Source organism: Pelodiscus sinensis, chromosome 1 (assembly GCF_049634645.1).
Source record: "Pelodiscus sinensis isolate JC-2024 chromosome 1, ASM4963464v1, whole genome shotgun sequence".
Classification (NCBI taxonomy): domain Eukaryota; kingdom Metazoa; phylum Chordata; order Testudines; family Trionychidae; genus Pelodiscus; species Pelodiscus sinensis.
In genome coordinates this window covers 3,843,012-3,870,282 of record NC_134711.1, presented here as the reverse complement: position 1 = coordinate 3,870,282, position 27,271 = coordinate 3,843,012, and the positions used below count along the sequence as shown (strand labels likewise).

Below are 27,271 nucleotides of genomic sequence, written 5' to 3'. Positions count from 1 at the left end.
AGCAGCTGATTCCAGGAAGCCCGGGGCAGAGAAACTCTGCCTCGGGCTTCCTGTAGTCAGCCGCTGGTCAGTTTCAGCAGCGGCTGAATCTGGATGCCAGTTCCGAGCTAAGTACAAATTCGGCTTAAGTACAAACCTACAGTCCCTATCTTGTACGTAACCCGGGGACTGCCTGTATTCTACATTGCAGAGCAATTGCTTACATGACTATAAAAAAAAACCCAGACATGTTGGGTTATTCAGGGACACCCCACCATTATACATACTTGTAGTAATGAGCAAAACAGGCCCCTTTTCACAAAATAAGGTGTTGGCTGCCTGACGGTCTATACTGGCATGCCATCCATACAGAACAGATGTTCAAGTCACAAATTTGATTCTTGTTTCTGGGTCATTGCTATCTGCTCCAGGAAGGAAAAATACAGAGTCACAAATCCCTCCAATGACTCACTGTGGTCAAGTTGCATCTGTTTGTCTATGGTTACAAAGAAACTCACAGGAATGTGGGGCAACACGGGAGGTGGAGGAGAGGATGTCCCTTTGGGTTCCTCGGACACCTTATTAAAGTGTAAAATGTTTGTTCTTATGCAGAGACGCCGAAGCTGTTCCATTCTAGAGTAAATGTTTACAGTTCAAACACCTCAAAAAAATAGGAGGTTAGCACCAAAAATACCAATGTGAGAACTTAAAGAAAAATGTTAAAAATAATGAGGTTAGGGCAACACATCAGTTGCAGTCAAGACATCAGCAATGTTTTGTTGCCCCAAATACACTCAAGTTTAAGAGCTGTTGGGTTATTTTGTTTTTAAAAGGCGCATAACAACTTAAGTTAGCAGGTGTGTAGGGTCTGAAGTCTTCTCTCTCTCACACCTACAGTGCAGTCACTTAAAAAAAAAAAAGTGGTAGTGCCACAAAATCCCACTACATTGGTACCCCAATGATAGTTTTAATTAAAGATCGTAAAGGTGATTAACACAGCACTTCTGAACATCAGCTGAACAGAATCTCGGTTATGTGGCATTTCCTGGTGTGTGTGTGTGTGTGGGGGGGGAATTTCGTACTTTGCCGAGCTTGCAGTGATTGATTTTTCAAATGGCAGCACTGCAGCAACAAGTACCAAGCAGGGGTGTACAACCCTAGTAGGGCAGCCCAAGTTGCACTGTAGTATTCTACCCTGCCATTCAGATGAAACGGGCTCATGACCCAATCTGCAAGGTGGCCGAGCACAGCTGGGTATAGTTGAGTTGCTTCTAATTCCAGTATCAGAAGTGAACGCCTCTGAAGAGCAAATCAGCCAGCAGAATGCTGGCAACTTTTAAAGTAGGGCTTGTGAAAGTGGGAAGTCGTAAAGAGACATCCTTTGTGAGATAAGAGAAGACGACCTGCTAGAAGTATTTCAGTGCTGGAGCAGCTTCTCACAAGAACAGTGCATGGAATGCAAGGGTGTCCTACGTCCACAAGGCACATCAGTGTATCATTGTAGGCTTATGTTCTAGGCACAAAGTGTAATGATCTGCTCAGTTCTGTCAAGATGCACAACTGTTTTTCAGTATGTTATGGAGGAGGCCCTCCTTGGGGAACAACGATGTACTAGTCTCCAAAGATCCATAGAACATTCACCCCTGATAAGCCAAGATTTACTCGCCTGCAAAAACAAAGACATAATAATAATAAAATCAAAATAATCCCAAGCCTACATTTCAAGCAAAGTTTTATTATTAAAAAAATGTTGCCAGGACAAGTTGCAAGCTTCTGTTCAGCAATTCTTTCAACCCCTGCCAAAGATTCTTTCTATTCAGCTCTTGTGCTTCACTATGAATAGAGTACAAGACTACAGGAATTAAACAGAAAAATCTGGACTTCACTTTCATTTCAACGTAGGCCCAGTTGCCCAGATCACATATTCAAAATTGCTTCTGGTGCAGCATAAGAAAAGATTAGTGGCTAATGATGGCATCATAATTATATCTACATTTCTTGATGGCAGGGAATTTCAGGCCAGGATCTAGCCAGGCAGTTACTAAGAGGCTAATATTCCACAGATTGCATCAGCCAGCAATCCAGAGGCTTACATACATTTAAGAAGCTATTAAAACAAATCTTTTATTTCATGTTAATGTGCTAATTTTCCTTGCTTAATCAATTTGATACTCTTTAGAGCTCCTTTAAGTGTTCCTATCTCAGATTTCTGTAGGACATTAAGCACACATGGTTACCCATAGTACTTTTTATGCTTTTAATTCTCAGTCCTAATTATTTGCCCTGAATTAATCTTTTCAGAATCAAGGATCATGTGTTAGAAAAGTCCACCCTGAAATGCAAACTTCTAGCTGTCAATGGAAAGTGAAAATGGGTCGGATTAAGGTAGATTTGTATCCTAGTTCAAAAGGAGAGAAGAACACTTCCTTTCCTGTCTTGTGTTTGAAAAGAAAAAATAATATTCTGTATCGTTGATAGAAATGCAAGTTCTAAACATATCATAAAGGACCGAAGGAGGCAACCAAAAGAGAGCGTTGCGAGTGAGTGAAAGAAATAAGACGTTTGCAGACCAGCAAGAAAATTTCCATTCAGCAAAGAAATACAGACTATGTCTATAGGAACTTAAGATGTGTCTCCATGCAGCTAAGCTGCATATTTAGAATAGGGAGTGTTACTGCTCTCAATATAACTAAGACATTGATTCATGGCATTTTATACCTACCCAAGCATCCCAGATTCTTTTGTCTTTATGATGCACAGGAACATAAGCAAGGTGTGGAACATGTTGTTTCTGCCCTGAACTCACGGGAAGAGAAGAGGATGGAGATTAAGTAATAAATAATTCAGTCTGAAACCTCTGCACAAATTTCTTATTTAAAAGAAAATACCCTTCACTTCCTGGCCTAAGCTTTTGTGTAATGGTACTTTGCACTGTTAAATAGCTATCACATTTCACACCAGAAGTGGCTGCACTTTATTGGCAAAATGTCATTATGGAGTTTGTATTCTAGCCTGCAAACTATTTTGAGATAAGAAGTTGCTATATAAAGGAAAGCCACTACCAAAGGAATAATATTATGAGTTTCTCTACCATAATGGACTCCATAATGAACTTAAGTTAGCTTTGGGACCCAACTTACATCTTCCAGTGAAACAAATGCAAAAAAAGAAAATTTGTTAGGCTAGATTATGACCTTCCACTCTTTTAAAGACTCGAGGAATTGCCAATCATTTTTGGAACTAGGGCTCAAGTTTTGATCAGGGATCGAATGCTTATCACTTTGTAGTACAACATCTTTTGGTTCCGGGAATGGAAAGTTTTCCCAACACAGACTTTTGCTGGTAAGAGATATGCCAGCGCAGAAGAATCAACACAGACCACTTGGCCTATATTACTTATTTCAAACACTAGCAACGTATAAAAAAAAAAACCAACCCAAAACATACAATAAGGGGAAGCTACTGCCTTAGGTACTCTACTGAGACATTTCATGGTAATGGTGTTATTTAGTAGCAACTTATATATCAGGGGTTGTCAATAGAACAAGTTAACTTGCATGCTCCACGCAATTCTGCTATATTCAAAGACAATTTCCGGGTCAATAAACCTGACCGCTCAAAAAAGATAATTAATCAATATCAGCTACTCTTCAGAGTTTGTGCAGCTTTCATACCTTGGGTAGGTTGTAGACTTGACACTGATAGATAAGCTCATAGTGAGGAGGATTGATGGTGCTCTGGTGGATGCAAAACACATTCTCATTTGAAACATCTATGAAAGAAAAGTTGAGAGATAATATGAACACAAAGGCAGTAAACATGACCCAAGCAGTCAATCCCAGCAAACAAAACCAAGGATGCCAATACCTGGCTTATCTGGTGTTTGAATGAAGTGTTGCGAGGTAAATGTTTTGCCGTCAGGATATTTTGGGTGAGGAGGCAGCCTGGAGTCAAGATAAGTGCAGAACACGTGCATAATGATCTGAAAAGAAAAATAAATTGGAATTTAGAAGTTAAACAGTTGCAGATACTAGTTACAGAATCCAAGAGACAGTGATCCTATGACAGCAATGATTGAACCCAGCACATTTTAAAAAGGACAGTGGAGTGCTTTCACCATTCTCAGTGGCCCAACACTGGCCAGAATATTTATGCAAGATGTTGACAAGTCAAAGTTCATTCGTCAGCCGAACAGCAAAACGTCAGCCATGTGGCATGTTCCTTCCCTTCCAGAGATGGCTGCATGTCAATGGCTGCATTGAGGCTCAGATATACAACGTTTTTATTCTTGAACCTCAAAACCAAGTTGCAGAATTCAGTAGTAAACATATGTCCCAAACCAGAATATTTATTTTGCCCCCTTCTCCTCCTACTTCTGTTCCTCACCATCAACTTTGAGGGTTTGGTTTAGATCGACAGAGTCTAACCAACCATGGCTTAGCAAACCATATGCTCCCACCGTGAGGTTTTTGTAAAACTTAATGTCACCCTATATATGGGAAAGTGTGCTAAAACTACTACAGAATAGCAAGCAGATAAAACAAAACTGTACCTACTAAATGTTAGTGTTAAATGTGTACACAACATTAAGGTTCTTAGAGTAATATTATTCATATTGCACATACTCCGATTTTGCACCTGTTGACTTTTTTTCTTGAAGTTTGCAATTTTAACATTCCCTTAATATTCATTTAATATATTATAGACTAAAAGCTCATTCAGGGATTTACAGAAGTTTGGGGTGATTTATTAGTACTAGTCTTCTGAGTATTCAGATATTTAAAGTAGTCTCCAATGGCATCTCATCTGGTTGGTCGTGGAAGGGAGGGGGAAGCGAATTCTATGATATGATGTTCTGTCTCAGAACTACAAGTGCTTTCTCTTAAGAATTGGTAGACAGCCACTTGATTCTAGACAGAACACCAGCCATCTTCTCTTGCAGACAGCAAGAAAAATAAACCCCAAAATTGTGTCACTCAGCTACTTGTCATTATTCTTTGCAGCTATGTTGTGTCAGTTTTTTGACAACAGAATCATAGAATCATAGAATAATAGGACTGGAAGGGACCTCAAGAGGTCATCGAGTCCAGCCCCCCGCCCTCAAGGCAGGACCAAGCTCCGTCTACACCATCCCTGACAGATGTCTATCTAACCTGTTCTTAAATATCTCCAGAGAGGGAGATTCCACCACCTCCCTTGGCAATTTATTCCAATATTTGACCACCCTGACAGTTAGGAATTTTTTCCTAATGTCCAATCTAAACCTCCCCTGCTGCACTTTAAGCCCATTACTCCTTGTCCTGTCCTCAGAAACCAAGAGGAACAAATTTTCTCCTTCCTCCTTGTGACACCCTTTTAGATATTTGAAAACCGCTATCATGTCCCCCCTCAATCTTCTTTTTTCCAAACTAAACAAGCCCAGTTCATGAAGCCTGGCTTCATAGGTCATGTTCTCTAGACCTTTAATCATTCTTGTCGCTCTTCTCTGTACCCTTTCCAATTTCTCCACATCTTTCTTGAAATGTGGCGCCCAGAACTGGACACAGTACTCCAGCTGAGGCCTAACTAGTGCAGAGTAGAGCGGCAGAATGACTTCACGAGTTTTGCTTACAACACACCTGTTGATACAACCTAGAATCATATTTGCTTTTTTTGCAACAGCATCACACTGTTGACTCATATTCAACTTGTGGTCCACTATGACCCCTAGATCCCTTTCCGCCATGCTCCTTCCTAGACAGTCGCTTCCCATCTTGTATGTATGGAACTGATTGTTCCTTCCTAAGTGGAGCACTTTGCATTTCTCTTTATTAAACCTCATCCTGTTTACCTCTGACCATTTCTCTAACTTGCTAAGGTCATTTTGAATTATGTCCCTATCCTCCAAAGAAGTCGCAACCCCACCCAGTTTGGTATTTTAATTCACTCTTTTCAAGTACATGTCACAGTTTTTGCTGAGAAATGCTTATCCACAGCCTTTGACGTTGCTGGGCTGATCCACACCGGAGTCTCTCTCCAACTACATTATTTACTTCTTTGAGTTTAGTCATTTAGGATTTCACAGCAAACAATATTCAATTAAATGGGTATAAGGCAATTCAATCCACATTTACTATTCTGTCATGTCTGTTTACTTTGCCATCTGCTTTGGAGAACTGAAATTAGACATTTAATGAAGGTTGAAGTCATTTCATATTTTTTTCCTGTATTAGGAATTATTTTATAGAACATTCATTTGAATACAGAGGATTTTACTTAATTGTGTCTGAATGTAGAAAAACAATTGATTTATTGAGGTCAGAGCCAGTCAGGCTACACCTACCATAGCTATTCATCAGACATTCTACTTATGTCTGATCTAGATTTACCTGTAGTTGCTTCGGTCCGTAACTCAATGTTTGTTTTTTGGAAGATAAATTGAAACATCATTCAAATCATTTAAATCATTGCTCTGGGGTGGGACTGGGGATGAGGGGTTCAGTATGCAGGCTCACCCAGGAGAGGGGACTACCCCAGCCCTCTCTCAACAACAGCTTGGGACCAGAGAAGTGCCTGCTCATGGCTGCTGCAGCTCCAGGGGCACACCCCAGGGAGGAGTACATGTCCTCCAGCTAGGGCAGGTCCAGGTTCATCTGCCCCCTGCACTCCCCAGCCAAAGTGAGGAATGCAGCAAACTGTGCACTTTCCCCTCACTCCCTGACGAAGGGGAACAGCCAGCTATATTCCTGTACAAATGGGGGGTGGGACCTTCAGACCCCCCTGGCCTTTCCTAAAGGGCACCTGGGGAGCAAGAGACTTGGGGCTCAGGTAATCCTGGATGGGGGCGGGGGGCACCCCCAGTCAGCCCCTTACACCTGCCTGGTGGGTCTGTCATTTTTCTGTATGTTTTTATGACAGGCAATCCATTCTGAATCCTTCCCATTTTTCTAGCACAACCAAACCCTTACCTTGCATTAAGTTACAATAGGAGGAAGCTGTATATCCAATTTGGTGATCCTAGCTCTTACTGTTTAGGAGGCGTTCTTGAACAGGCAGACAGACAAACTCTCTCAAATGCATAGAAGATATGAGTGACAAAATACTATCATTACCTTTTGTGATCTTTATGGGGCTAGATTTGGTTTGTGTAATTCTATCAAGTAATTTCATTGAGTGCAATGGGATTACTTGGTTAAATGAGGTGTGCAGGATTTGGATCATGTTCCTGAGATTCACAAGCTCTATCTCTACATCATATTCCCATTACTGGCACTGAAAAATAATGTATTTTAAATCACATCAAACAACTGTGCAAACTTACAGCAGAATCAGTGGGCAAATCGGTATCCCATTTACGGCCCTTGAAATCCCCTCCTCTGTTCCATCGGAATGAACTCATGCATCCTCCCTGAGAAAGCTCTAAAGGCAACAGAATTTATATGAAGTTATTTTGGAGCAATGCTGGAAACGGAAGTAGAAGAAGGTAATCTAATTATGTCTATTCCAGACATCAAGCATCTTTATTGTGCAATATACATGAGAAAGGCATGCAAGTAAGATACACTTATGAAGCAAACTTTAAAAATAGCCATCAGGATTTTAAAAAAGATTTAAATCCTAAACCTCAGTTTTATTTGGAATTAAATCAGAGAGGGATAAAGTAGGAAGAGAAGAGATTGATTAAGTCCTATGAGTTTCCCGAACACACATTAAAATAGGTGCATGAGTGACAAAACTTTTGTTTTAAGAGTACTGTCAATTACATTAAGAACAAGAAAGAAAATTACAAATGCTTGTATATTTCCACTACTTGAAAAGCAGCCCCTCCTTCATACCTGCCGGGACCCAAGTTCAAAGGTCTTGTTGACAGTGTTTGACAACACGTGACACAGGGGAACTGTAATGAAGCACATTTTTAAGTGTGCATGATGACCATTTACCTTTGATCCTTTCAACCAAATATTCCTGGTTTGGTGTAAGGTCCAGGTACTGCACAATAGTGTTCAGTGTTGGGATGAGTGGAGCTTTAACAAGAGCGGCCTGTTTCAGACTGCTAATACTGGCTTCTGCAATACAAAAGAACAACAGCACGTATGATCTGTGGCCATAGCAGTACACTGAGCATCCTCCCTTACAAAGAGTTGACACATTCTGTTCAACTTGCTTGCCTGTTGCACTTGAGTAGCTGGGTCCTAGGAATAGCGGGAACACTACATCACTAGTGATGTTGCTAACTACCAAATTCAGAACTTAGAGAAGTAATTTACTCCTAAGTTTACTTCACAAGAAGCAAGATTGGGTCTGTGTTGTTTACATCACTGTAACATACAAAACATCCTAGGTCAGGTGTGGCCAACCTATTCTGGGCAAAGAGCCAAAATAGCAGTGGATCCAACTCGGAGCAAAGTTGTCAAGTAAATACAAAACAACGCCCCCTCCAAAGAAACGCATTTAAGAAAACACATTTAGAAGCTTTTTGGCCACATTAAGCTCCCACCAGCTGACACCATCTTTAATTTCACATCTTTCATGGCCACGCCAGATGGCTCTCCTGCCCAGGTGAGCACAAGGAGCTGGGAGAAGAGGGCTGTTTTTGGGGATGTGGGGGCGGCTTACAAGCCACAGGGAGGGAGGGCTTCATGACCCGCACCCGGTGGGGAGGGGGAAGCCACATGTGGCCACGCTTGTACTAGGTACTACACAGGCACAAGAAGACAGTCCCTGTCCTGAAGACCTCCTATGGGACAAGAGAAACATATAATGATGTAAAAAGGGGATATGACAACATTTATAAAGTTCCATTTGACTACGTCTATAGGAGATTCCTGACGGCCTCTCCATCCCGCTATTATTATTTGGTTTATTTATCATACATGTCACAGCAGAGTTTAAAGGAGAGAGTAAAGCTTAAGTAGCCTATAAAACAGAAGGCCAAATTCTATTCAGTTAAATTGGTGCAAGTTGATGCAACGTTAATAAGTGCAGTTACTTCAGATTAAACACCACCAGTTTAACTGGAGATAAGAATCCAGACCAACAGCTACAAGAGCATCGAACAGTTAGAGAACAAACACCATATTACTGTCTTAAGGGATTTGCCTCAGGAGGCTCAATTGGAATGAACATAGTCTTCTCACTGATGCAGCTGTAACAAGGATTTTGTGCTTTCTGCAATTCTGCACCTGTGGAAGTTGCTGCCTAACCCTAGCTCTCTAATAAAAACCCTGTTTCTGGCTCTTAAGGTTGCAAAGAACAATCTTTTCTGACTGGAAGTTTTTATCCTGAATACGGGTACTAATGAGAACTGAACCAAATCTATTATAGTATCTCCATACCTCCAATCTGCAGCTCTGGACACCCCATTCTTCTCAGCTGAGTGCTCACAGAATCGATCTCTTGCACAAGTGGCACTAAAATAGTCTCATTGATCCACTATTAGAGGAAAGAGACAATTAAAGAGGTAAGAAACAAGAGGAAGCCCGACTGAAATGTTACTATACCCTAATCCAGGGTGGCCAACCCGTGTCTCTCAAGCGACATGCAGCTCTTCCCCACTTAGAGTGCGGCTTGCGAAGCCTCCTCCACAGCTCATGAAGCTGCCCCAGCGCCTAGAAATGGTCCCCAGCCCCTTGTGCTCATCGGGGCAGGGAAGCCATCCGGTACGGCAATTCAAAACTTTGGGGGGCTGGTAGAGAGCTCTTCTTTTTTTTTTTTTTCATTTACTCAACCAAAATTGCTCCAAATAAAAAAAAATTGGGTGCAGCTCTTTGCATTTTTTCTGCTGCTGTTTTGGCTCTCTTCATTTAATGGGTTGGCCACCCCTGCCCTAATCACTGTTACGACTACAAAGTAAAAATGTGAACAACAAACATTTAATGCAGCAGAGGAGAAATACAAAATCATTAAGTAAGTAGACCAGCAGGTTAGAATTTGAATGACTATTTAAATAAATGACATGCATCTGACGAAGTGGGTCTTTGCCCACGAAAGCTTACGCTGCAATACATCTGTTAGTTTATAAGGTGCCACAGGACTCCTTGTCACTTTTGCAGATCCAGACTAACACGGCTACACCTCTGATACTATTTAAAGTTCACTGAGTGAGTTCTAGATCAACATTCCTAGATCATGATATAGACTTTTGGGGGGTGAGGGGACTAATGGTATGTAGAGAAGCAATGGACCCACACAAACAGATAATTTACACTTGCATGTGTCCATAATTCCCACAGTCTGTTTTAAGAAGAAAGGGTGCTGATGGAAATATATTATTTGTGAACACTTGAGCTTTTCATGCATATTACTGGCTTAAAACAAACATGTCTGGTAGATGCCACACACTCCAACAAGTAGTGTGTCGAAGGAGTAATTTGTTATTTGATTAATATTTTTTGCCTTGAAGTACAGTTACATCTGCATTAGCTACAGCAGAAATAACAGTTCTTAGACGTCAGATTATGTCAGGATTTTCATTTTAACTTTTCAGCTGCTCAGACATTTTGGAAACTGTTATCCTTTGGGATGGGATTTTCCATGCTTCAGTTCAGCCTAGGTGAGTTATTTTGAAATGTTTGAGGAAAACGGAGTCAGCAGTTTGAGTTGTGGAAAAGAGAAAAACAAGTCTACCCATTTTCATTGCAATGAACTTTACAATTTGAAGTTTCCAGGATGTCACAGCACAAGTCAGCAAATGCAGGCATTAAGATTGAACGTGTAACCTTAATATTGCCCAGTTGAGAACATGCTTTGTGTTAGTCTGTAATTGCACAGCCATATACTATCCTCAGATACACTATGTAGTTCTACTTAGGTACATATGCGGCAACTAGATTCCCCTCTTTTCTAATATAATACAGTTAGATCAAAAAGCAAGAATTGTGTTAGGAATCAAAGATCATTAAGAAAGTATTGCACCCTACCAAGTGTATACCATAGATCATCATTTGCCTCAGCCTTAATGGGACTGAAGCATTCATGAATTTTCAACGCTCTGAGTTTTGCAGAAATAAGGACAGGGTACTGAAATATTAAAATTCAAAGAGCAATGATAGGACTTACATTTCTGAACTTAGCTGTCCATGTGTCCATATGATCGAGTAGTTGTCGATTCATTATCACCCTCGACCAAACCTAGGCAAAAAGTTAAGTTGTTTAAAAGACTTATGGAAACATGTAGGAACCCAGCTGACCACCACATGGCTTTTAGAGCCAATGTCATCTTATTGATACTAGTTACAGTATGTCCATATGCCCTACCTAGGATTTAGAATGTTCATATATCACAGGATGTTTCATGAGGAGTACATACCAAGTACAAGGCTACGTCTATCCTGCACAGTTATTTATGAATAAGCTATTCCAGAATAGTTATTCCAAAATAGCTTATTTTGAAATAGCACGTCTACACTGCAGGGAAGCCTCAAAATTAGTCTGAGGTAGGTTTCCCTAATGTAGATGTGCTATCTTGATTTAGAGCCCCAGGAGGAATAACTGAGAATGGTTTTGGTGAGGGGCTATTTTGAAATAGCAGAAGTGGAGTGTCTACACATGCCTTATTTCGAAATAACTATTTTGGAATAGGCGTTATTCTTCGTAGAATGAGGTTTACAGAAATACGCTGTCTGTTACTTAGAAATTATTTTGAAATAATAGAATTGCTGTGTAGACACTTGCATAGTTATTTTAGAATAACGGCCGATATTCCAAAATCACTTTGCTGTGTAGACACACCCCAAACGTGCTATTTTGGTATCCATAGCTATTTGTATGACGATAAATCTGGTCTAAGTAAGCAAAATTTATAGAAAAAGTTTACATTAATGAAAGTTACACTGCCTAAATCAATGTGCAAGGTAGAGAAAAGGGGTAACATTAAATTAAAAGACAGCCAAGTTAAGAGCTACTTCTTTTGGCCACACTAAACTCAGACATGCAGTAGACTTTTCTATGAGTCTCACAAAACCCACTGAGTATGTACAAGTGCAAGGAAGGATTTTCAATATATATCCAGCAGCTTGAATGTACTAACTGTAGTTAATTTTTACTGACAAGTATCAGAGGGATAGCCATATTTGTTTTTGCAGATTCATACTATGAGAAGTCCTGTGGCACCTTATAGACTGACAAATTTATTGGCGCATAAGCTTTGGTGGGCAAAGACCCACTTTGTCAGATCTGATGAAGTGGGTCTTTGCCCACCAAAGCTTATGCTCCAATAAATCTGTTAGTCTCTAAGGTGCCACGGGACTTCTTGTTAATTTTTACTTTTACAAACACTTTTACTGATAGAAGAGGCCGTTTCTCAAAGTCCAAGAACTCAGTTAAACTACATTTTAGAATTCCAGACAGACGTACTATATCTAGACTTGTTATATATTACTATATAATTCAGGGCTATGTCTACACTGGCCCCTTTTCCGAAAGGGGCATACTAATTTTCAACTTCAGAATAGGGAAATCCGCGGGGGATTTAAATATCCCCCGCGGGATTTAACTATCCCCCGCGGGATTTAAATAAAGATGTCCGCCGCTTTTTTCCGGCTTGGGGAAAAGCCGGAAAAAAGCGTCTAGACTGGCCCGATCCTCCGGAATAAAGCCCTATTCCGGAGGATCTCTTATTCCTACTTTTTTCCGGCTTTTCCCCAAGCTGGAAAAAAGCGGCGGACATCTTTATTTAAATCCCGCGGGGGATAGTTAAATCCCCCGCAGATTTCCCTATTCTGAAGTTGAAAATTAGCATGCCCCTTTCAGAAAAGGGGCCAGTGTAGACGTAGCCAAGGTGTCTGTGAGAAACTGATTAAGACAGAAAAAGGTTAAATCTTTGTTTACTGTTTCCTGCCATTGTCCATGAAATTAATTCTAATAAAACTATAAAATTCTATACAGCAGATACTCTCTGAAGTGTTTGGTCAGGAGGCACTTTTTTACCCCAAACAAATTTATAATTACCCTCTGCTGGAAACAACATTACCTTCACCAACAAACTAGCTCAGATTGAAGTTTGGAATATAAATTTGTAATAAGAAAATATTTTTCTAAATTATCTGAAGGCAATTCAATGCTATCGGATTTACCCTACTCTTTCCAGTAATGTGAATGGGAAATATATGCATCCCAATCCCTGCAGAGTATTGCAAAATTCACAATTGTTATTTTTTTTCACTGCTGATTCTCTTGAGTTTTCTATTTACCTCTTCTGCAGCCTGCTTAGAGCTCAGATCAGCTTCATCCTTGTGTGCGGATGGGGCTTGGGACCTGCAGGCCAGCTGATACTGGAACTTTCTCAGCATTTGTGCATAGTCTCCCATGGAACGGCTGTAGTTCCAAAGAGTCGGACTGCTGGAAGGAGAGCTCGAATCTGAACTCCCTAAAATTATCCATTAAACAAATAATTACTGCATATTGGTTGCCAAACACTTTTTAAGCAGCAAGAGGTTCTTGTACAGATGACAGATCAGGGCACTGACTGGAGGGATACATCCATAAACTGCAGTGAACCCAAATGTAAAATATTATTGAGACAAAGATGATTAATAATAAAAAGTATCATTTCAGAAGACAGGTCACCTGCAGATTCCATAGGCCACACCTCTTATCAAGATGAAGGGCCAGGGCCTAACACAGGAGTGAGCAAAAGGGCCTCTGTGGGGCTGCATCCGGCTTGCCAAGTGGGTTGATCTGGCCCACGGAGGCCCTGCTACTCCCCCGCCCCCAGGTCAATTAGGGCCTGGGGGGAGTGCACAAAGTTTCCTCCACCCTGCCAGGAGTGTGCAGCGTGGGTTGAGGGGAGCACGTGAAGTTTCCTCCACCCTGCGAGAAGCACCATGTGCTCCTGGCAGGGTGGAAGGAGGCTTCACGTACTCCTCCGCTCCTCAAGCCCTGATTGGCTTGGGGGCAGAAGGGGGAGCACGTGAAGTCTCCTCCCACCGTCAGGAGCATCGGCGTCTAGGGGGAACCTTGTGGGGAAGGCAAAGGTGCTCCCCACCCCCGACCAATCACAGTCTGTGGGTGGGGAAGCAGGGAAGAATCCTGGCTCCGCCCCTTCTGGAGCGGCCCAGGGCCACTTCCAAAATTTCTGAAGTAGCCCGCAGCAAAAAATTATTGCCCACCCCTGGCCTAACATAACCAATGAGTCTTATGCAGATATAGTTTGTCATTTATAGGCATCCATGGCCTGTCTCCAAAGTGTCAACAACTGTACATTTTTTAATCTATAAAACAAGGTTTTATTTTCTGGAAAGTTTCCCAAGGCTTCTGTGTTGCAAAGGATTGTAGAAGTCACATCTCACTTAGCCTACTCAGTAAAATACCTAACTTCTTCTGCATCTTCAGATAGTGCTTTCTACAGGTGGATTGTTAAGAGGTGGATATTATGCAAATAACTTAAGTCCACTTCATTAAGACTGGCACCTTTGTTTCTAGCTTATGCCAGAAGAACTGGAATACATTCCCGCAAATGCACTTAAAAAACTACAACTTTTAAATCAAACAGAACTACTTATTTACCCAGCTGAACTCTATGTTGCTTCTCCTCTTCACTTCGAAGGAAGCTGTCTAATGACTTTAGGTCTGTCATATAGTCTTCTTTGCCAATAGGGGAATTATACACAGTTGGTGAAGAACGGTAGCGAGACCTCAACCCGCTGCTTTCCACTGGTCCAATACTAGTGGGGTACGGTGAACCACCAGGGGAAGAACTGAAGCTGGACGCCTACAGGGAACAGTGTGAATTACTGTGATATTTTATAAAACTGGATTGTTACTTGTTAGTTTCATTTTTTTTTAAATTAATGTATTGCTGCTCCCCATTTAGCCAACTTATTAGTACACTGTTCGACTATATGCCACTTTGGCTTTAGCATTTTATGTTTCAGTTGCTGGTTGGTTTATTTTAATTCTTGGCTATAGAAAGGTGAATAAAATGCTACCACCAGTGACAGATTGGATATATCCTATTATATTAGGTCAAACATACTTTGCAAATAGCGTAAATTAACACACAAGGTGGAAGCTAGTGCAGAATCAGGTTCTGCAGTGTAGGACACAAGACAAGCAATCTAATAAGCAAATAACTCGTTATATTGAAAGTTGTCAAGGCTATTACCTTACTGTAGTTGCTGTTTGGTGAGTAGGTCGCAGCAGTGCTATAAGAACCACTGCTGCCTGACAAAGCCTGTAGCTGAGGACTGTACCCAGTCATGCAACCAGTGGCAAACTTTGGGCTGGCACTAGGTGAGCGGGATGGACTGTAACTTAGCACGCTCTGACCCTGAATCGGAGGAGAAGGTGTTGAAGGGACTTTGTTTGTCACTAGCTCACGCGGCGGCGTTGTTTGTACTGCTGTAATAAGAAAAGCAGAATTAGGGCTGAAGGAGCAGCTGTGTGAATCATTTTTCTTAACTGTTATTTTATTTCTTTATCATCTTAAGCAAACCCTACACTGAGACCAGAAGAGGAGATTTGAAAGTAATCTCACGCCTATAAATTGCAGCAACGAAGCCATAAGCACAGAAGCTAAAGCTGCCAGAGTAAAAGAGTAGTCTTGTGGTTTAGGAACTACACCGACATGCAGAACACTTGAGTTAAACAGTGCCCCAGACACACTATGCGACTTTGGGCAAGTCATTACAACTCTGTGCCTCAGTTCTCCATCTGCAAAGTGGGAATAAGACTATTGCCTCTATCTCCACCCTTTATTTTACCTATTTAGACCATATTTAGAGGGCAGGGATTACTTACTATGTGTCTGTATACAGCCTTGATTCCACCTGGGACCTCTAAGGCACTTTACTATTACAAACATAGCAGTATACACAAATAATAGTAACACACGTAATGAGAGACGTATCAAGTCACACCCTGTTCTTCTCTATGGTCAAGATGGGAACATTTCCTATTCTTTATGAGTTTGTTCCTTATGGATGGACTCTACTATTTTAAAACCCTTGTACTATGCCTAACAGCAAGAGATTTTACATTTCTGCAGTAATGATGCTTCAGTCAGGTTCCTTGGCAAAGTATTCTATACTGTAGTACGTTTCAGTATTCAATGTTTCCTTTTTTAATGTCATTGTATTAACCCAATCTATACAGGCCATCTCCAAATTGTTTCAGTACTCACAGACTGATATTTTCCCTTTGTAGTTTAGCCAAGGGATCATTTGCATACAGATCATTCACACTATGCCACAATCTTTAATGGTGCTTTTCTATGCCCAGATCTCTACTGATGATTTCTAGGATGTCCCTCCAATCTGATGGCAACTTTCTACAGAGTTCAGATTTGTCAAGTACAGTAGCACTATATGGGCATTCCACATTTGCCACATCTACTTTGTCATGTTCTTCTGTTTCACAGAAATTTATATTTAGAAGCCCAAAATATTTTATGAAGGGACTGATGTTTTGTTTGTCATTTTTTATACTTTACATTAAGGTTTCTCTCAAAAATGGCTATTTTAACCTGTGACAGATTACTATGATGTCTCATTTAAACAAACTCTCCATCCTTTTCTCTTTTTATTTTTTGTTCTTTATCATTTTTGCTTCTTCTCCTGTTCCCTGATTATCTCCCCTTACGTAATTTTTTTATAATTCCTCTGGCTCCCCATTCTCTTTTGATTTCGATCAGAGGCCAAAGATGGGAGAGACATTATTAACCATTTAGATATATGTATTCATTTACAGGTGTTAGAAGAAATGACACAGATTCACAGATTAAGGACAGAGGAGTCTATGCGATCATCTAGTTTGACCTTCTAACACAGGCCATGTAATTTAACCCAATTAGCCTATACTGACAGTGTTTAACTGAATAATATCTTCCACAGAGGCACTTAGTCTTGATGTGAAGACATCACGAGAGGGATAATCCACCAATTCCTTCAGTAATTTATTGAAAATGTCAGTTACTTTCACGGTTAAAAATATGCGCCCTATTTCTAGGTTGAATCTCTCTGGCTTCAGCTTCTACCCATAGGATCTTGTTATGCCTTTCTCTGCTAAGGTAAAGAACCCTTTATCACTCAGTAATTTCTTCCCATGACGTTACTGGTACATGGTAATCAAGTAACTCCCTGATTTTCTGAATTTCCATTCCACTTCACTTAGTTGCCCCATCTGCAGAGAGCAGTATGGTGAAGTCACTCAAAAGGCTCTGAATCAACACTCCTACACGTAAGCGACGAGTCAACTATCCGATAAGCATAGTTGCTTATCGGATAGTTGAGTTGTGACTTGACTAGTTGCTTCCCCCCCTTGCTGCCTCTATCAGAGAGAGGCAGCAAGAGCTGGTGCTTAAAAGCCAGTTCCCCCGAGCACCATCTCTATGGGGGACAGGGAAGGTGGAGGCACAGCAGGGAAGTGGCATGAATGGGGACTGAAGCAGTCCCTGCTTGCACCGGTTCCAACTGCTGCCCTTCTGCTTTTGAAATGTACAAGAGCCCCATGGGGCTCTTGCTAAATTTCAAAGGCTGAAGTGATGCAGTTCCTCTCTGCTCTAATGCCTTTTAAATGTAGTAATAGCCGCAGGCAGCTATTACTACATTTAAAAGGCTGAGGTGCAGCTCCCCCTATCAATTAATCGAGTAGTTGATTGAAATTCCATTGACTACAGTAAACTTCTGATAATCCGGCACCTTTAGGACCCAGATTATCAGATATGCCGGACTATCAGAAGGGGAGGCTATGAGAGGGGTGGGGTGAAGGGATGCCACCCCAGATCCCTCATAGCCCCCCCTTCTGATCGTCCGGCTCTGTCCCAGACGTCTCCATTCAGCTGCTGCTGGTCAGTTTCAGCAGCGGCAGAATCGGGGCCGCCTGCGGCAGAGCAGCTGGCGTGCTGTCGGGTTGGTCCGGTAGCGCCACCTCTTGGCACTGCGAGACCAATCCGGCAGCACCCCAGCTGCTCTGCCCAGGTGTCCCCAAGTCATCTGCTGCTGAAACTGATCAGCAGCTGATTCCAGGAAGCCCGGGGCAGAGCAGCTCTGTCTTGGGCTTCCTGGAGTCAGCTGCTGGTCAGTTTCAGCAGCGGCTGAATGAGGGACAGCTGGGGTGCTGCCAGGTTGGTCCCACAGCCCAGAGGGGTAGTGCTACGGGACCTACCTGGCAGTACTCCAGCTGCTCTGCCCCCGCTTCCCCGATTCAGCCGCTGGTCAGTTTTAGCAGCAGCTGAATCGAGGAAGCCGGGAGTAGAGCAGCTCCAATGGTCCGGCTGCCCGGAGCACTTCCGGGTTCCTGATGGTGCCGGACCATCAGGAGTGCCGGACCATCAGATGCCAGACCAAAGGAGTTTTACTGTACTTGATTTGCTGATTAATCGAAATTTAACTTCTCTAGACTGCACCTTTTTTCTCTTTCTAGATATGTGTTTGTTTGGAGGCCCATGCCAGGTTGAGACCTATGACAGTCTATTCAGAAGGTTAAACAATTACAAAAACTCACTTGTAGACACCATTTTAAAGAATATTGCCAGAGACAGTGGTCACACTTACATGCGTTCTGAAGCCCAAGAAGCGTCTGCTGTCCAGGACTCATAACTAAGCTAGTTGGTGCCACAGTGTATTTGAAATACCTCCAGAAATCAAATAAGGCATTCAAACTGAACAAAGACGCAAGTGCAAGTTCTAGAACAAAAAATACCATTATTTTAACAAGTTAATTCTTTATATTATACACAGTTGTTAATTAAATTGCTCACCATTAAAAAAAAATCAACAACAGTTAATATCTTATACTGTATGCAGTGTTGTTGTAGCCATGTTCTTTCCAAGGCATTAGAAAGACAAAGTGAGCTAAATAATATATTTTATTGGCCCAACTTCTGTTGGAGAGAGAGAGAGAAAGAGAAGTTTTTGAGTTTAAATAGAGCTCTTCTTCAGGTCCTGCTATGACTTCCCTACCTTGCCTCTATGACATCTGTTTTCCTACTCTATTGATATGACTATTATCATGGCAAAAGTTACTGTAGATTCTTTGTATCATTTTGGAAAGATGCACCATTCACAAGGGCTAAAGAGTAAACTTTTTTGTTAAGTACATCAGAAGCAGGAACCCTACAAAACAATCAGTGGTCATAGGCGCACTCAAGAAAGACAAGACCTATGCCAAGAGAAGCTAAATGGATTATTTGCATCAGTCGTCAATGGAAAGGATATGCCATTCTAGTTAGGTGACAAAACTAAACAACTGTCCCAGACTGTGCCAAAGCATCCTCTACTGACACCTCAAAGTGGCAAATTAAATAGTAATTAAATCACCAAGACCAGATAATATTCACCCTCTGTACTAAATAACCGGAGGGAAGCTAATGTAACACTGGTATTTAAAAAAGGAGCCAGAAGTAATCCTGGCAATTACAGACTGGTAAGCCTAATTTCCATGACAGGCAAATTGGTTGAAACAATAGTAAAGAACAAAATGATCAGACAACATAGATGAGAACTATATGCTGGGGAAGAATCAACCTCACCAAGCTATTAGAATTTTTTTATGTGGACAAGGGTGATCCAATACATAAAGTATACTTGGACTGTTAGAAAGTAATGCCCGTTGGAAAACATAATCCCAACTATATATACACAAACTGATGAGAGCTAAACTAGCTATTACAACTCAAGAAAGATCCTAAGAGTTATGGATAATTCTCTGAAAACATCCACTCAATGGGCAAAAGTACAAAAAAGTAACAGAATGTAGGAACCATTAGCAAAGGGACAGATAATAAATCAGAAAACATCATAATGCCACTATATAAAAACATGATACACCCACCCCTGAATATTACATGCAGTTCTGGTTGCCTTATCTTAAAAAAGTACATTAAAATTGAAGAAAGTGCATAGAATGACATAAAAATGATGATGGTTATGGAACAGCTACCATATGAGGAGAGAAAAAAAGATTGGGACCGTTCAATTAGAAAAGAGATGATTACACAGGAAAAAGATATGCTAGAAGTCTGGGAAATCATGCATATATGGAGAAGGTAAACAGGGAAGTCTCATTCATATAATAGGCAGCATGTTTAAAACAAATAATAGGTTGAATCTAGTCTAGCACCCTCAGGACCTGACTGGTGCTGATCCAGAGAATTTGCCGGACCACAGGAAGTCAATATTGTCAAGCAGCATTGCCAACATTTCCACTGCTTACTGGGTTCTCCAATGACATTTAGGGGTAAATTAGAGTGAAACAACACCACAGAACTCTGAGAGCCAGGACTGGTGGCTGTAAACAAACTTTATGGGATCACAGGAAACTTGGCCACACCCATAAGTGAACATCCAGCTAACTAAAATCATGCCGGACCACGGATGTTGCCATACTAGAGAGGTTCAACATGTATAAGGAATTGTCATACAAATCACAGCCAGCCTGTGTCTCCATAGGATGTTCTGAAAGCCAAAAGTGTAACAGGGTTCAAAAAAGAACTAGATAGGTGATGGAGGATAGTTTAATCAACAGCTATTAGCCAAGATGGTCAGAAACATATTTTATGAAAGAACTTTGGAGACATAAGAACAGCCACACTGGGTCAGATCAAAGGACTATCTAGCCCAGTATCCTGTCTTCCAACAGTGGCCAATGCCAGGTGTCCCAGAGGTAGTGAACAGAACAAGCAATCATTACGTGACTCCTCTCCTGTCATCCATTTCACTCCGACAAATAGAGGCTAGGGAAACCATTCCTACCCATCCTGGCTAATAGCCAGTGACAGACCTAACCTCCATGAATTTATCTAGCTTTTTGAACCCTGTTAAAGTCCTGGTCTTCACAACTTCCTCTGGCAAGGGGTTCCATAGGTTGACTGTGTGTTGTGTGAAGAAATACTTCCTTTTGTTTGTTTTAAAACTTGCTGCCTACTAATTTCATTTGGTGACAGGTTTTATACATTTGAGACTAGTAATTTAAACTATACCAATTATTGTTTTAAATCACATACATAAACAGAGGGCCACTGTACAAGCTTCACATTCTTTAGAGACTGGAATCGAGACCAGTTGACACTGCTAAAGGTTACAGGTGTATCTCCACCATTTGTGAAAAACAAGCAATGCCTAAAGGGATGAAAGTCAATACCCAATTTGGCTTACTTTATATTTAATTAATGTGGTGTTATATTTATGTATTAAAATGGGTGACATGGTAACATAAAACTGAGTTTAATGAACCTGATGTAATTTCCTCTAAAGCTGCAACATGCTTTCATTTTCATGATATCCCTAGGTTCAGAACAACCTACAACTCCTTCTCCTCAAATCCCACCTTTTCAAAAGTTTTCTATGACTGACAGATGTCTATTCTCACTTTTCATTTTCATCCTTTATCAGTTCCACATCTCTCATTTAGATTGTAAGCATCTTGAAAAAAAGAGTTACTACGTGAAATGCAAAATACACCTAATAGCATCATTTAAGGAGTCTGTCTTTTACTTTCTGAAAGCCTCAACACACATGAAACTTGATCTAAGGTAACAGATAAGCAGGAGATGCAACCCAGATAAATCCAAACTGGACATGGAAAGTGAAGTCAGATTTCCGTATGAGCAAAAAGCAGGTAAAAAAATCTCAAATATCAACATGAGGATAGGACAAGAAGCAATGGGCTTAAACTGCAGCAAGGGAGGTTTAGGTTAGACATTAGGAAAAACTTCCTAACTGTCAGGGTGGAGAAACACTGGAATAAATTGCCTAGGGAGGTTGCAGAATCTCCATCTCTGGAGATATTTAAGAGCAGGCTAGATAGATATCTATAAGGGATGGTCTCTAGACAGTACTGGGTCCTGCCATGAGGGCATGGGATTGGACTCGATGACCTCTCGAGGTCCCTTCCAGTTCTAGTGTTCTGATTCTATGAAGGCTGAAAAAAGGGATTGAATGTAGATACTGTTTCCTCATATAGCAAAACTACCAAGTGCACTTACCAATATACCACAGTGGCCAGTATGTAATGTTATAATATGAACTTATCAGTTTTCCAGTCCTGAAACGGAAAAAAAAATGAAGATGTCATCTCTGACCTACAATCAATGGAAATATTTAGGAACATAATGACATCCTTTTATTAATTTAAGTTTTAAAACTGTTAGGGAACTTACATTTCAGTATAAATCATGCCTGCAACTGACACATTAAGGAGTCCCCAAGCCAAAACCACTTTCCTGGCTTCTGTCTCTTTCCTCATCTTGATGGTTCTGTCAATGAGAGAAGTAGAGGGACTCTGGTCCCCCTGCATCATCTGTAGAGAAGCACAGGGAGACACAAGAATTGAGATATTTATATAATGTCGCTCTCCTTCAGTGACAGACTAAAGAAATGTTAAACAGTCCATAGGAAATTGCACTTAAGGGGGACATTTCTAATTACAGATTAATATTTGATAGTAAACAGTTCTGTACTTTTTTTGGCTAAAACAATTTTTTCACATAGTTCCTATTGTGAAACATTCACTACTGTTTAGAATAGTGATAGAAATGTAGCCGTGTACAAACCCTATGCAACCAACACCCCCAGCTATCTCCAAGACACTACTGACTTCCTAAGGAAACTACAAAACATCGATAACCTCCCCAATAACACCATCCTTGCCACCATGGATGTAGAAGCACTATACACCAACATCCCACATGAAGATGGATTACAAGCAATTAGAAACACTATCCCAGAGGACACCACTGCCAACCTGACAGCAGACCTATGTAACTTTGTTCTCACCCACAATTATTTCCAGTTTGAGAACAACTTATACCTCCAGATCAGCGGCACAGCCATGGGTACACGCATGACCCCACAATATGCTAATATCTTTATGGCTGACCTAGAACAACGTTTCCTCAACTCCCGTCCCCTTTTACGCCTTCTCTACTTACGCTACATCGATGACATCTTTATGATCTGGACGCATGGCCAAGAAACACTGGAGACATTCCACAGAGATTTCAACAACCTACACCCCACCATCAATCTCAGCCTGGACCATTCCACACGAGAGATCCATTTCCTGGACACCACAGTACAAATCAGCAATGGAAAATTAGAGACCACCCTCTACAGAAAACCTACTGACTCATACAGTTACCTACATGCTTCCAGCTCCCATTCAGAACACACCATACGATCCATCATCTATAGCCAACCCCTTCGATACAACCGCATCTACTCTAATCCCACTGACAGAGACCAGAAACTTCAGGATCTCTACCAAGCATTTATAAACCTCAACTACCCACCCGGAGAAATAAAAAAGCAAATTGAAAGAGCCAAACGAATACCTAGAAACCATCTACTACAAGACAGACCCAAGAAAACCAACAATAGAACACCACTTGTTATCACCTACAGCCCCCAACTTAAACCTGTCCAACACATTATCAATAAACTACAGCCTATACTGGAACAGGATACTAAACTCCAAGAAGCTCTAGGAGACAGACCCATAGTCTCCTATAGACAACCACCTAACCTCAAGATGATTCTTACCAACAACCACAGGACATACCACACTAATACCAACCCTGGTACCTTCCCTTGCAACAAACCCCGTTGCCAGCTTTGTCCACATATTCACTCTGCTGATACCATTATTGGGCCTAACCAAGTGAGTTATAAGATCAAGAATACATATTCCTGCGCATCCAGAAATATAATTTATGCTATCATGTGCCGAAAGTGTCCATCTGCTATGTACATTGGACAAACGTCTCAGACACTTCGCCGAAGGATCAATACCCACAAAACAGATATTAGACAGGATCACAAAGAAAAAACAGTTTCTTGCCATTTCAACCAGAAAGGACACTGTATCAACGACCTAATTACCTGCATCCTACTCCAGAAGACTTTCAAATCTGCACTTGAAAGGGAATCCTCTGAACTGTCATTCCTGCTAAAATTCGACACTCTACACGGGGTGGCTCAACAAAGACACCAACTACCTTACTCATTACCAGGATAGCTTCCCCAATTATCACCTCTAATACCATTAACTCACAGACATTTACCTTCCTCCCCCTCCCCGTATCCATCTTCTGTTCTGAAATGTGATTTGTCCTTTTCATATGTGTTCACTTTTTTTTAATTGTATCCTTTGGTATATATGGTTGTGACTATTTTCTTCCACTATTTGATCTGAGGAAGTGGGTCTGGCCCACGAAAACTCATCATCTAATAAACCATCTTGTTAGTCTTTAAAGTGCTACATAGTCCTGTACTACTATTTAGGACCCTAAACACTAAGCTGCTTTTACCATTTGGTGTAGGGGAAGCAAAAATCTACCCAGGAAGGAAAGAGGGCCATATTCTGAGCTCAAACTAGTTTTATCCCAATAGTTAATCCCAATTTGTACTAAACAGCAAAACATGCTTTAAAAAGAATCCCAACATCAACTTTTCTCCCCCTCTTCTAGTCTGTGGGGAATCAAAGGGATGAGACACATTGCAAGAAGTTTCCCTTACACTTTAATGGGCATTACATATACTGCTGCATTGAGAACTAGGGATTAAGGATGTTAAGTAACAGTTAATTGAGTAGTCCATTGACTACTCGATAGGCACTTCCGCATTCCTCCTTTGAAATGTACAAGAGTTCCCCTCTCCCCCGTTGCGGCTCTTGCACTTTTCAGAGGAGGAACACGGAACTCCGTGTGCAGCCCGGGGGCAGTGGGACGTCCCACTGACTCTGGGCTGCATGCAGCGTGCCAGCTTTGAAATGCACAAAAGTCCCCCGCTGACTCCGGACTGCAGGCTGTGCTTCTGATTTGAAATGGCACGTGGAGCCAGTTCATCTGGGGACGTCGGTGTTTCAAAGGGGCAGCGCCACATAGCTGATCCAGGGCTCAGCTATGCGGCGCTGCTGCTTTGAAGTACCCCTCTTCTGCACCCCTTTGCTGCCTCTATCAAATAGAGGCAGTGGGGAGGGGGCATCGACTAGTTGACTAGTCAGTGGACTATCTCAGGGATGGTCAACTTGTGGCTCTTGCGCCACATGAAGCTCTTTGCTCATAGAAATGTGTCTCTCAGGGTTATGGCTCATTCGGAGCCGCATGCCCACTTCGTGCACGCACCCCAGTTCCTGGAGGGAGAAGTGCATGGCTGTGGGGGTGGCAGCTCCAGTGAGACCCAGGCATTGGGTTAGAATGGAAGGTGCCTGGGGGTGCCTGACTCTGGGGGACAGTATGCGGGGGGGGGAGGGGGCTAGGGCGAGGGAGGCTTGGCTCTGGGGGAGGGATGTGTGGCTCTTTGCACTACTATCCACAGCTCTTTTGGCTCTTTGTGTCTAACTGGTTGTCCACCCCTGGCCTATCTGATAAGCATTTGCTTATAGGATAGTTCACTAGTCTTTCCCATCCCTACTAAGCCCCGCTGGCAGTGGGAGGGGGAGGGGCGGGTCAGGGGCTATGTCTACACTGGGGCACTAAGCCCTGCTGGGGGTGGGGGTGGGGAGGGGGAGGGGTGGGTCAGGGGCTGTGTCTACACTGGGGCACTAAGCCCCGCTGGCAGGGGGAGGGGCGGATCAGGGGCTATGTCTACACTGGGGCACTAAGCCCCGCTGGGGGTGAGGAGGGGGAGGGGCGGGTCAGGGGCTGTGTCTACACTGGGGCACTAAGCCCCGCTGGGGGTGAGGAGGGGGAGGGGCGGGTCAGGGGCTGTGTCTACACTGGGGCACTAAGCCCCGCTGGGGGCGGGGGGGAGGGGCGGGTCAGGGGCTGTGTCTCCACTGGGGCACTAAGCCCCGCTGGGGGTGAGGAGGGGGAGGGGCGGGTCAGGGGCTGTGTCTACACTGGGGCACTAAGCCCCACTGGGGGCGGGGGGGAGGGGCGGGTCAGGGGCTGTGTCTCCACTGGGGCACTAAGCCCCGCTGGGGGTGAGGAGGGGGAGGGGCGGGTCAGGGGCTGTGTCTACACTGGGGCACTAAGCCCCGCTGGGGGTGAGGAGGGGGAGGGGCGGGTCAGGGGCTGTGTCTACACTGGGGCACTAAGCCCCGCAGGGGGCGGGGGGGAGGGGCGGGTCAGGGGCTGTGTCTCCACTGGGGCACTAAGCCCCGCTGGGGGTGAGGAGGGGGAGGGGCGGGTCAGGGGCTGTGTCTACACTGGGGCACTAAGCCCCGCTGGGGGCGGGAGGGAGGGGCGGATCAGGGGCTGTGTCTACACTGGGGCACTAAGCCCCGCTGGCAGTGGGAGGGGGAGGGGCGGGTCAGGGGCTGTGTCTACACTGGGGCACTAAGCCCCGCTGGGGGTGAGGAGGGGGAGGGGCGGATCAGGGGCTGTGTCTACACTGGGGCACTAAGCCCCGCTGGGGGCGGGGAGGAGGGGCGGGTCAGGGGCTGTGTCTACACTGGGGCACTAAGCCCCGCTGGGGGCGGGGGGGAGGGGCGGGTCAGGGGCTGTGTCTACACTGGGGCACTAAGCCCCGCTGGGGGTGGGGGGGAGGGGCGGGTCAGGGGCTGTGTCTACACTGGGGCACTAAGCCCCGCTGGGGGCGGGGGGGAGGGGCGGGTCAGGGGCTGTGTCTACGCACGAGGAGTCCAGACCCCGCCCCCTTTCCCCTGGGCCCACCCTCACTGGTGGGGGAGGGGCCGGCGCGTGCCCCAACCGCCAAGCACGGGAGCGCCCACGCAACGCCCCGCGGGGGGGGGGGGGGGGAGGAACTACCCACGTGGGAGCAATGGACTGGGGGGGGGAGGGGCAAGGCCTTGGACTCCGAGCCCCTCCCGCCGCCAGCAGCAGCCAGCTCGTGCTCCGCCGGTGAGAGGCTCCCCTCCCCCCCGCCGCCAAGAGAGGGGGAAGCGGCCCTCCAGCCCAGCCCGCCCCCTCCGGCTCGCCACTCACCACGGCGCCCGCCCGAGCTCCCGGCATCGGGCTCCCACGCGTCCGCACGGCGCCTGCGCCGACTGACGCGAGGCGGCCGGAAGCCAAGCTTTCCCAAAGGGGAGGGGGGAGCTTGTTGCCATGGGGACGGGGAGGCGGCGCGCGCGCCGCAGGAAGCCGTTGGGCTCCCGCGCTTCCCCCCAACGGCCCAGTTTTGGCGGGAGCCCGTGCGAGGCGCGAGGGCCAGTTTGCTCTGAGTGGGTCTGCCTCAGGCGGGGCTGCCCTGGCAGGGGGCACCCCTCAGGGCAGGGCTGTGAAGCTGCTGGGCCTGTGCTGGATTGTATAAGCCTCAGCAGCCCGCCCACGAGGCATGTAAAGCACCAGGGCTGTGTCTACACTGGGCCACTTATTCCGGAAAATCAGCCGCTTTTCCGGAATAAGCTGCGAGCTGTCTACACTGGCCCTTGAATTTCCGGAAAAGCAACGACGCTCGACTGTACAAAATCAGCC

At 43.8% G+C, this 27,271-nt stretch overlaps 1 protein-coding gene across 3 annotated transcripts; it reads right to left on the bottom strand.

The window, feature by feature from the left end:
• Positions 1-40: 40 nt before the first annotated feature.
• Positions 41-26,883, bottom strand: TMEM209 (transmembrane protein 209). 3 transcript variants are annotated; one of them, XM_075925285.1, is made up of 15 exons: positions 26,783-26,883; positions 22,055-22,194; positions 21,881-21,939; positions 18,450-18,581; positions 15,062-15,297; positions 14,464-14,668; positions 13,149-13,324; positions 11,017-11,088; positions 9,294-9,390; positions 7,899-8,024; positions 7,280-7,377; positions 3,847-3,961; positions 3,654-3,751; positions 2,702-2,780; positions 41-1,645 (listed from the first exon to the last, which is right to left on the bottom strand). In XM_075925285.1, the coding sequence occupies exons 1-14, from the start codon at positions 26,807-26,809 to the stop codon at positions 2,727-2,729; spliced, it is 1,635 nt and encodes a 544-aa protein (XP_075781400.1). In that variant the 5' UTR covers positions 26,810-26,883; the 3' UTR covers positions 41-1,645; positions 2,702-2,726. The 3 variants fall into 3 exon arrangements, with proteins under 3 accessions (XP_075781400.1, XP_075781393.1, XP_075781386.1); XM_075925278.1 differs by having other exon boundaries at positions 2,702-2,775; positions 15,062-15,294; XM_075925271.1 differs by having other exon boundaries at positions 43-1,645; positions 2,702-2,775.
• Positions 26,884-27,271: the final 388 nt, after the last annotated feature.

Bases quoted from the DNA above. Each gene is read 5' to 3' on its own strand.
- TMEM209 (XM_075925271.1), bottom strand. From the start codon at position 26,809: ATGCCGGGAGCTCGGGCGGGCGCCGTG. The intron at 7,378-7,898 runs GTAAATGGTCAT...TGTTGCCTTTAG, and splicing joins TTTGGTTGAAAGGATCAAAG to AGCTTTCTCAGGGAGGATGC. The intron at 3,962-7,279 runs GTAAGTTTGCAC...TTTTCTTTTCAG, and splicing joins ATTTGCCCACTGATTCTGCT to ATCATTATGCACGTGTTCTG.